The 10,872-nt window shown below is 41.6% G+C and overlaps 1 protein-coding gene across 3 annotated transcripts; it reads right to left on the reverse strand.

Moving 5' to 3' along the window:
* Positions 1 to 14: 14 nt before the first annotated feature.
* Positions 15 to 10,772, reverse strand: eif4e2 (eukaryotic translation initiation factor 4E family member 2). Of its 3 annotated transcripts, none has more exons than XM_038963420.1 (8): positions 10,685 to 10,772; positions 8,037 to 8,151; positions 2,873 to 3,007; positions 2,649 to 2,753; positions 2,043 to 2,195; positions 1,798 to 1,934; positions 1,614 to 1,690; positions 15 to 1,390 (listed from the first exon to the last, which is right to left on the reverse strand). In XM_038963420.1, the coding sequence occupies exons 1-7, from the start codon at positions 10,702 to 10,704 to the stop codon at positions 1,642 to 1,644; spliced, it is 714 nt and encodes a 237-aa protein (XP_038819348.1). In that variant the 5' UTR covers positions 10,705 to 10,772; the 3' UTR covers positions 15 to 1,390; positions 1,614 to 1,641. The 3 variants fall into 3 exon arrangements, with proteins under 3 accessions (XP_038819348.1, XP_038819347.1, XP_038819346.1); XM_038963419.1 differs by having other exon boundaries at positions 2,055 to 2,195; positions 8,007 to 8,151; XM_038963418.1 differs by having other exon boundaries at positions 8,007 to 8,151.
* Positions 10,773 to 10,872: the final 100 nt, after the last annotated feature.

Below are 10,872 nucleotides of genomic sequence, written 5' to 3' on the forward strand. Positions count from 1 at the left end.
ACTGAAGCCATTGGTTAGCAGCAGATGCATAATCAACATTTATTGCTATAATCCATCAGGTGTATATCCATCAGACAGTACTTTCCTCGTTTTGACAAGACACCCTTTTTCCAGCACCACCCACCCAATCCTAGGCAGTATATCATCAGGGGGGAGAAGATAGAAGGAGCCCCAAGCTCTGGCCTGGGACCAGTTTCTGTTCTGTAGCACTAAATGGTGAGGGGGTCAGATGAGCTGATTCCAGGTCAGTGTTCAGGGACTCCTTCTACCCGGGGGAAATATCACAGCAGGGCCACCATTCTAGCCTGGTCCCAGATCTGTTTGTGATTTTGACTAACTCCATGATCATTGTCAAGCCAAACTGTTTTGCATGACAATTCCAAAAGGAGTTGGCAAGAGAGCGGAAACAGACTGACACCCAGGCTACCACCATTCCACACTGGAGAGATTATGTTGTCACAGATAACATTGTTACAACATTATTACATTGTTGTTAAAGTTGTAATGTTATGTCCATCTTCACTGTGGGATCTTGAAAGGCATTTTGAATGTTTAATCTGTGTTGGGTCCGTCTCGAGGCCAGGCACAGTGATATAGGCAGCTAGGCAGTCCATTCTAAAGAGGCCTTTTCACGTTACCCGCAGTCCCCCTTTAGGATGGTCCCCATCCTTTGGGTTGAAGACTTCCTGGTCAAAGGTAAAGAATCAAGTTCTCGATTCTCGTTAAGTAAATAGATTTCTCAAAAGGACATATCTTTTTCTAGAAATATATTTTTTGCACGCAATAATATTTCTAGTTTAAATGACTAGAGGCATTGTAGTTAAAATACTGCACTATAATAAAATAACTTCCACCTGCAACCCTGTTTAGTTTCAGAGTAAAAAAAAAAAAGATACATTTTCTCTGCTGTACATTTAAAACTCTACCAGAGGGAACTGTGATTGTGCTACACAATGATGAATATTCTGTATCTACCTATTTATGGGAAGGGTTTGGTTTAATATTCTGTTAGAAGAAGATTCCGTCAACAGTCATTGGCCAAAGTCTCCCTCTGTTGGCAGATCAGGGACAGTGTAGCTCGAAAAAATACACCCACTGAGGTTTCATTCATCTCTGACTGGCAGGCAGATAAAAAATCATTTTTCTTATTTGCTCCAACCAACCGACAACCGGCTTGGTTCCGTGTTCCGTACAGTGGATTTTCTTTTTCAGTTAAGTTCAAATGGGTTTCATGAGCCATAGAAAGGAAGGAATGCTCTTTTGCCACTGTCCCCCCCTCTCTTTATCTCTCTCTCTCTATCTCTCCCTCGCTGTCGCCATGTAAAACAGTACTGATCCTTAAAAAGGTATTATTCCTCCGGATTTCATCCAAAAGACACTACACACAAATCTAGAGATATGAGAGAGAGACAAACATAAACAGAGACAGTTAGGTTATTGAAACACTCAGTTCCTATAATTGACTACTAGCGTACTAATACAGTAGTACTAATAATAGTACTGATCATGACTAGTGTCATGATTTCCATGCACAGAGACACAACAGAAGTAAGAATATGAGGCAAGCCAGTGTGTGCATGTAGGAATATGAATTAAGACATAGCAGCTCCTACCCTTGGCAGAAACTCACAGCTTTGGAGACTAGCGACCACCAACAGCGTTCACCAGACCATGGAAGTCCTCCCAGGCCCTGAGAACAGACAGAACCCCCCCAGGTATCACAGACTGTGTTAGCCTACTGAGCTAAAGCCTAGTAGCTCAGGCATTAGCTCTGTGTTTGTGTGTGTGTGTATTTACTTGATGCTGTCGGTGTGTGTCTTGTACTCCATAATGGTGTTGGGGGGTAGGTTGAGGACCCTACGTAGAGTGTCTCTGATCCGGGTAATGGTGGCCTGGTCACTGGCTGTCTTGTTCCAGATGGAGATTATGTCCTCCTGGAGGAAAGACATGAGGGAAGCATGGTGTTGGCAACACTAGACACTGGAACAGTGAATGTGTGTGTGTGCGTGTGTTTGCACGTCTGGCTCGATGTATGTGTGTACCTGGAAACGTACAGACACCACAGCGCCACAGATCTCCTCCCCCACCATAAACTGTTCCCCCAGCATGGCCAGAATCAGATTCTCCCAGCAACGAGACGCCAGGCCCTTCCTCAGCCGGATGATCCACTTCCCACCTAGCTTATTAGCATCGTCCTAGAGAGACACAGAGAGAAGATAGACATGGGCATTAGGCAGGAAACAAATATGTCATGTTCATTAGGGCACACCAAAACAAAACATTCTGCAATTGAAAAGGAAAATGAGCATTCCTTATTAGTTTAGGCAGTCCCTTCCTGATCCCGTCTGTTTTCTTCTATTTGCTTCCTAATGAATACAACCCTGGTAATGGTATAACAGTATAAACAGGTGAAGACAGTGATCTAAGATCAGCTTGAGTGAGCTCATAAAGGTAAGGATAGATCAAAAGAATACAGGAAGCGAGACATCCCACTCCCCCAATTAAAAGAAAATGAACTAAGTAGACAAGACCCAGCTGCTATCACATTGGTGTCTATGGGAGAGCCACCCACTTAAGTAGACAGAAATGTTCAATGGTAAACGGCCTGAGTGAACTATCTTCATTTATCCACCATCTTTGCTACCCACCTCCCACATGGGTTTAATCCCTTCCTTGAAAAGGTGGAAGTCGCTGTGGCCCGTCAGGTCGCCCGGACGGATCATGTGACTGTAGAAACGCCAGAACTGCTCCACCTGGTGGACCGGAGGACAGATTTAGACTAGAACCCTAGATCCATACTAAACTAGATCAGCTGAGTCTAGAAACTGCAAAGGTGAAAGGCAAAGAACAATGGTTCCCAATAGGGACTGACCGAGGCGAAGCTGCCGATCTGTTTGATGTTGGATTCGTAACTCTGGGTGCTGGCAGGCCGGCCGGGGGTGCGTCTGGAGTACCAGAAGGAGTAGTTATACTGGAGGGGGTGCTCCCCTACCCCTGGAACTGCAATCTGAACAACACAACAGAGCAGAGAAGAGACAAGATACGGTCATTTAGCAGGCACTTTTATCCTAAAGTAACTTATCCTTTATTTAATTAGGCAAGTCAGTTAAGAACAAATTCTTATTTACAATGAAGGCCTACCACGACCAAACCTGGACAATTGTGCACCGCTCTATGGGACTCCGAATCACGGCCGGATGTGGTACAGCCTGGATTCGAACCAGGGACTGTAGAGACGCCTCTTACACTGAGATGCAGAGCCTTAGACCCCTGTGCCACTTATTCACACTTACAGTGCCTTCAGAAAGTATTCACCCCTTGACTTTTTCCATATTTTGTTGTGTTAGAGCCTGAATGTATTAAATATATTTATATATATCACTGACCTACAAACAATATCTCCTTATTGTCAAAGTGGAATTATCTTTTTTGAAAAGTTTGTTAATTAATAAAAAATGAAAAGCTGATATGTCTTGAGTCAATAAGTATTAAACCCCTTTGTTATGGCAAGCCAAAATAAGTAAAAATGTCCTTAACAAGTCACAGAATAAGTTGCATGGATTCACTCTGTGTGCAATAATATCGTTTAACATTCTTTTTTATGACTACCACATCTCTGTACCCCACACATACAGATAATTGTCAGGTCCCTCAGTCGAGCAGTGAATTTCAAATACAGATTCAACCACAAAGACCAGGGAGGCTTTCCATTGCCTCGCAAAGAAGGGCACCTATTGGTAGATGGGGAAAAAAATGGAACAGACATGGAATATCCTTTGCACATGGCGAAGTTATTAATTACACTTTGGATGGTGTATCAGTACACCCAGTCACTAAAAAGATACAGGCGTCCTTCCTAACTCAGTTGCTGGAGAGGAAGGAAACCGCTCAGGGATTTCACCATGAGGCCAATGGTGACTTTAAAACAGTTACAGAGTTTAATGGCTGTGATATGAGAAAGCTGAGACTGGATCAACAACATTGTAGTTACTCCACAATACTAACCCAATTGGCAGAGTGAAAAGAAGGAAGCCTGTACAGAATACACATATTCCAAAACATGCATCTTGTTTGAAACAAGGCACTAAAGGAATCCTGCAAAAACATGGGGCAAATTCAATACAACACATTACTGAGTACCACTCTCCATATTTTCAAGCATAATGGTGGCTGCATCATGTTATGGGTATGTTTGGAGTAAAAAAATAAACGGAATGGAGCTAAGCACAGGCAAAATCCTAGAGTAAAACCTTGTTCAGTCTGCTTTCCACCAGACACAGAGAGATGAATTCATCTTTCAGCAGGAAAATAACCTAAAACACAAGGCCAAATCTTCACTGGAGTTGCTTACCAAGAAGACAGTGAATGTTTCTGAATGGCCCGAGTTACAGTTTTGACTTAAATCAACTTGAAAATCTTTGGCAAGACCAGAAAATTGTTGTCTAGCAATGATCAAGAACCAATTTAACAGAGCTTGAAGAATTTTGAAAAGAATAAAGGGCAAATGTTGCACAATCCAGGTGTGGAATGCTCTTATAGACTTACCCAGAAAGACTCCCAACTGTATTCACTGCCAAAGGTGCTTCTACAAAGTACTGACTCAAGGGCGTGAATACTTATGTAAATTCGATATTTATGTAGTTATTTTCAATAAATTAGCAAAAATGTATAAAAACATGTTTTCACTTTATCATTATGGGGTATTGTGTGCAGATGGGTGAGATAAAAAAAATCTTGAATAGATTTGGAATTCAGGCTGTAACACAACAAAATGTGGAATAAGTCAAGAGGTATGAATACTTTCTGAAGTCATGGTAACTCCTTTATTCAGTACACCATATGAGGCAGGAATTGTACTCATAAAGCTTAAAGTTCAGATATCAACATTGTGCTCCAAACAGGGCCGGGTTACCGAAAGGACATGTGCCCTGGGGCCCACAACCTCCAGGGTCATAAGCAATGGCAAAATGTGTTGAATTGCAGGAAATTTGCTTCAAAACTGTAACATTTTCTCTCAGCCTCATGGCAAAATTAATAAAATAGCAGGAAATTTGCTTTAACATTTTTAGAAAAATAGCATGAGATTAGCTATAAAACAGCAAATGTTTCACTCTGCCCCATGTGTAGAATTGCAGGAAATTTGTTCTAAAATGTAATATTTTCTGTCAGCCTCATGTCAAAATATGTAGAATAGCGTTATAAAACAGCACATTTTCAATGAAAACAACTTTCTGTCCCCCCAAAAAAAATATATATATGTGACTTGTTTCAGGAAACCAAAATAGTTTTTTTTGGCAGACATTCCTTCTAGAACATGTGAACTTTCATGTGCCTTAATAACAAATGTGTATGCCATCTGTAAATATGAAAACAATTGTAAAATTACGAGCCTAGTTTGTTTAGCCACAGAAAAAGTCAGGAACCTTCCAGCTAGCCATGATTGGCTGAGATAATGGAAAGGCTGGACATGCCGAGAGATGAGTTCGGATTGGTCTGCCATGTAGCACGTTTCTGTATATAACATGAGCTGCTCAGCTTTTTAAAAATATATCATGAAGAACTACATAAGTGTTGCTAATGCTCTCCACTTTCTGGAGGATCGAGTTTTGAAATCAGTGGAATACCCGGTGGAAGCAGAGTATGATAGCTAAGGAGATGGAGAAAATTCTGGCGTTTGATTGCAAATAACTGAGGGATTAGAAAATAGAAAAGAAGAATGCGGTTGTATTGCATCTTCAAACTAAGGGCAACCATGGAATCCGTGACAGAGAGGGAGAAGCGTTCATCCATGTATAGCTAGCTACATTTTCAGATATTATACGTTTAAATTTTTTTCTGAAAGTTGTTTTCATTGAAGTTAAAGCGTACTGTTAGCTAGCTTTCTAATGTTAGCCGGCTGTCTCGCTAGCTAACGTTACGTGTATGATCTGTGTAGTGGTATTATTTGTATTGCAGAGCCATTTGCATTGCTAGTTATAGCCTAATGTTAGCTAGCTAGCTAACATTGAACCTAGCTAGTTGGTTAGCTTTAGCTACCAGCAGATTCATGTAGGGTAGTAACGTTTTGAGTTGGGATTATGGTTCATTGTTAAGCTAGCTAGCTAGCTATCTACATGTCTAAACAAAAGACCCCACTATGCAAGTACTGTCGACTAACCCCATTCCGTACAAATTTGCGCAACCGTGGCATTCAAACGAGGCTGCAATGAAAACTATTGGGAATGTAGCGACTGTGTTGGCATCAGAATCTGGGGTGTGAACTACGTTTATATTCAAGCGTTGATTGACATGGTAATGGCCCAATAGTATTGGAGAAAAGTTGAAAAAACGGACCCCTCCAACACTACGTTAAATGTTGACGTGTCATGACGTAACGTACAGCACGCATAAACCAACTCATTCTGTGTCGTACAGCTCTCCAACAGGTGTGTAGCGCTTCTCACGCAGTTTAAAATTAAGAAAGGGACAGGGTAATGAGGGATCACTAGTCAATTGTACAACTGAATGCTTTCATTTTTTGCATCATTACCGCAAGCCATCATGACTCTCAAAAGCCGCAACAGCCGCTGTTTACTTCTGAAGATAACTTTACCGCAGCCCTAAAAACCTGATTCAAATTTGACACAAACCCTCAAATAGGTATACAATGACACATTATATAAACTCTTTATAGTGTTTTATTTACATTTTAGAGGTGATAAGTTGGACAGATCGGGTGAAAAAAACTGTTTCCCCACACGGCTTATCTCCCCCTTTCCCTATCACGCAGTAGGTTTCACTTCCCCACCCGTCATTTTTTGGGGCGCTAAAATAAGGTCAATTGTACATTACAGCGCTATGTACAGAAGTGCATTGGCTTACAGTAACCATTTCATTGTACCGTTTACACCTACTGTATCCTGTGCATGTTACAAATAAACTTTGATTTTATTTGATATAATGTGTGTTTTCCAGAGACGGTAATGTGAAGAACAACATGACCTACACCAAAGTCAAATTAGGGTATAACGTTAGGCCAACGAGACAGTGACCATGTTCTAAAATTCTCCGGTAGAATGCCATGCTTATATTTCGTCACACTCACAACCGTAAGCTATTTACTGTAATTCGCTCGCCATTAACTTGTAAATAATGATCTTGTTGAGAGTTTATTTTCCTGTAATAACGAATACAAATTAGCTAAAGCTAAGATGTTGTCAGCTATATGATGTGGTTAATGTTAGCTAGCTAACAAGCTAGAAACTAAACATTGTTTATAAAGTTGCTTTTAGTTGCCTGGTTTGCTAGATTGACATATACTAAATTTATTTTTAAACTAATGAGTTTATTGGTGTTAAAATACACCAGTTAAGTATTTTGGACCATCATGCAGCCTGTCATTTTTTGTATTTATACTTTTTCATAACGACAAGTTTGATCTCGAACGACAATAGAACATTCATGATGTCACTGTGACAACTGTCTACAGACATGACGATAGACGTAGTATAAACCAGCCTTAAATCTTGAAATCTTTGGTTGTTTAGTACAGTACCATACTCACTCTGTATAGCACATGGCCTCACGTGATTCCTTAAAGAGATGGGTGGGGTTAAGGCTTAAGAGGGTGTGAACGATGCTAAATGGGTGTAGACATTAGAAGAGCTCTCCAGTAGGTGTACCAAAACATTTTCTCAAATGTACCAAGAGACATTTTCTCAAAAGTGGGGTTTAAGCTTTATCAACTTTCAAAGCAGAATTACTTTCCATTGTTCCTCGACTGTAGTGTATGATATACAATTGTTTTGCTCTGAGTCTCTTCTTTTATCCAATGTTAAATACACCATTTCAAATTTTGCTACATAAGACTGAATCGAGCCGGTCGGTCACATATATATATTTTATTTTTGGGGTTGTGGGGTGGTGCCCCGTGGCCCCAAATGCAGTAGTCCGGCCTTGGCTCTAACAAACTGAGCCATCACATCTATAATGTATCTCATTTAGAAAGCATAACAAACAATACATACTGTAGCATTATATTTGGGCGACACACACACCTTCTTCTTGGCAGTGTTCTGATCATCGTCCTCATCATTGTCATTTTTTTCCTTCTCACAGTCTTTCTGTGAGCCTTGATCCTGGTCGTGGTCCCCACTGTCATCATCTTTCAGACTGAACACACAGAATCAAAATCAGGATTGCCTTTATTTGCCAGGTGCAGTTATATATACCAGGAATTTGACCTTGTGAGATAATAAACTGAATGCAGACAAAACATATGGAGGATAAACAGTACACAGACAGAATATATAGAGGATAAACAGCATAGATAGAATATATCGAGGAGAGGAAAGGGAAAGGGGATATCTAGTCAGTGAGGAGAATAAGACCATAAGATACTGTACAGAAGAACCTTATCTAAAATACAATGAGGCATCATGACAAGACTAATCCATCCATCCACACAAATTCTGTACTCATACACATAAGCAAAGTATGATATTGAACTGTAATTACTTACAACAATGAAGGTCCTTGTTGAGTACACACTTTGAATAGTCTTATCTAACTAGGTTATTGTAAAATATTAGTAAAGTGTTGGTCCCATGTTTCATGAGCTGAAATAAAAGACCCCAGACATTTTCCATACACATAAAAAGCTTATTTCTCGAAAATGTTTGTTTACAAATTTGTTTACATCCCTGTTAGTGAGCATTTCTCCTTTGCCAAGATAATCCATCCACTTAACAGGTGTGGCAGATCAAGAAGCTGATTAAACAGCATGATAATTACACAGATGCACCTTGTGCTGGGGGACAATAAAAGGCCACTCTAAAATGTGCAGTTTTGTCACGCAATACAATGCCACAGATGTCTCAAGTTTTGAGGGAGCGTACAATTGGCATGCTGTCTGCAGGAATGTCCACCAGAGCTGTTGCCAGAGAATTTAAGGTAAATTACTCTACGATAAGCCACCTCCAACGTCGTTGTAGAAAATGTTGCAGTACGTCAAACCGGCCTCACAACTGGTAACCACGCCAGCCCAGGACCTCCACATCCGGCTTCTTCAACTGCGAGCCACCCGGACAGCTGATGAAACTGTGGGTTTGCACAACTGAAAAATGTCTGTCAGAAACCATCTCAGGGAAGCTCATCTGAGTGCTCATCGTCCTCACCAGGGTCTTGACCTGACTGCAGTTCGGCATCATAACCGACTTCTGTGGGGAAATGCTCACCTTTGATGGCCACTGGCATGCTGGAGAAGTGTGCTCTTCGGTGTCAACTTTACCAGGCAGATGACAGACATCATGTACTGTATGGTGTCGTGTGGGCGAGCGGTTTAATGATGTCAACGTGTGCCCCATGGTGGAGGTGTGGTTATGCTATGAATAGGCTTAAGCTACGTACAACGAACACAATTGCATTTTATCGATGGCAATTTGAATGCATAGATCCTGAGGCCCATTGTCGTGCCGTTCATCTGCCGCCATCACCTCATGTCGCAAGGATCTGTACACAATTCCTAGAAGCTGAAAATGTCCCAGTCTGTCTACGGCCTGCATACTCACCTGACATGTCACCCATTGAGCATGTTTGGGGTGCTCTGGATCAACGTGTACAACAGCGTGTTCCAATTCAAGACAACATTCAGCAACTTCTAACAGTCATTGAAAAGGAGCGGGACAACATTCTACAGGCCACAATCAATAGCCTTATCAACTCTATGCGAAGGAGAGGTGTAGCGCTGCATGAGGCAAATGGTGGTCACACCAGATACTGACTGGTTTTCTGATCCACACCCCTACATTTTTTTAAAGGTATCTGTGACCAACATATGCATATCTGTATTCCCAAATCCATAGACTAGGGCCCAATGAATTTATTTAAATTGACTGATTTCCTTATATCAACTGTAACTCAGTAAAAACTTTGAAATTGTTGCATGTTGCATTTATATTTTTGTTCAGTGTACATGTACTATGTTATTACATTGTAATAATCACTATATAAATGTGAATACTATGGTGGGTCACAGTTGTCAGCTGAAAGTGATTGGCTTTTCATTGCTTGGTATTTGTGTATAGTAACAGGGTCTTGTTAACATCTCTCACTAGCAATGTGGTCGAATGTGCAGTGTTGACAGTTATAAGCATGCACTCACCAGTGCAACATTGTAGCCTCGCCAGTGGCCACTTTAGTGGTTCCAATATACACATAACACACGGTTGCTTGTCGCTGTCAACGTTTCCATGCGGAATAGCGTATTAATATTTGCTAAATAAAAACCTTTCCCCACCTGTCTCTCCTAAAATAACTAAATGTGATCAGGGGCATGGGGGATAGTTTTAGCCGACTCTGCGCGCACCTGCCCCTGACTTTCAACCACTTGCAAGCCGAGGATTCAGCCACGGCCCGCGGGGCTCGACGCTAAAAGGGCTATCGCAAGAAGGGGCAAGCATTCCCTATTAAACGATTGATTCGTTGTCACCATGAATCTTGTTATGTGAAATGCGTAACTACGATGAGACATGACAAGCACTCGCGTGTCCCCCAGTCCTTGCAAGGCATGCAGACCAGACCGGACACACCTCTTTTTCTCCAAGCAACCCACGAGCAAGGCATAGGCCTAATTGCTCAACGAATTTGCATTCACAGCGGGGCGCCCATTGTCCACCAAATATTCAAAATAGCTTTGATTACTCACGCATCAAATTTGTTGTTCATTATTCTCTAGGTGGGGTGGGAGTCTTCAGTCCGACCACAGCTCCCTGAATTCCGCAGGAACGGCGGCGCGCACGACCGAAGCGGGGGACGCGCGCGTAGGCTACAGTATCGTGCGAGGTTGACGTGCCCCAGAGCGCATATTGCTTACAGATTAATGAGTAGATAGCC

Source organism: Salvelinus namaycush, chromosome 25 (assembly GCF_016432855.1).
Source record: "Salvelinus namaycush isolate Seneca chromosome 25, SaNama_1.0, whole genome shotgun sequence".
Taxonomy (NCBI): domain Eukaryota; kingdom Metazoa; phylum Chordata; class Actinopteri; order Salmoniformes; family Salmonidae; genus Salvelinus; species Salvelinus namaycush.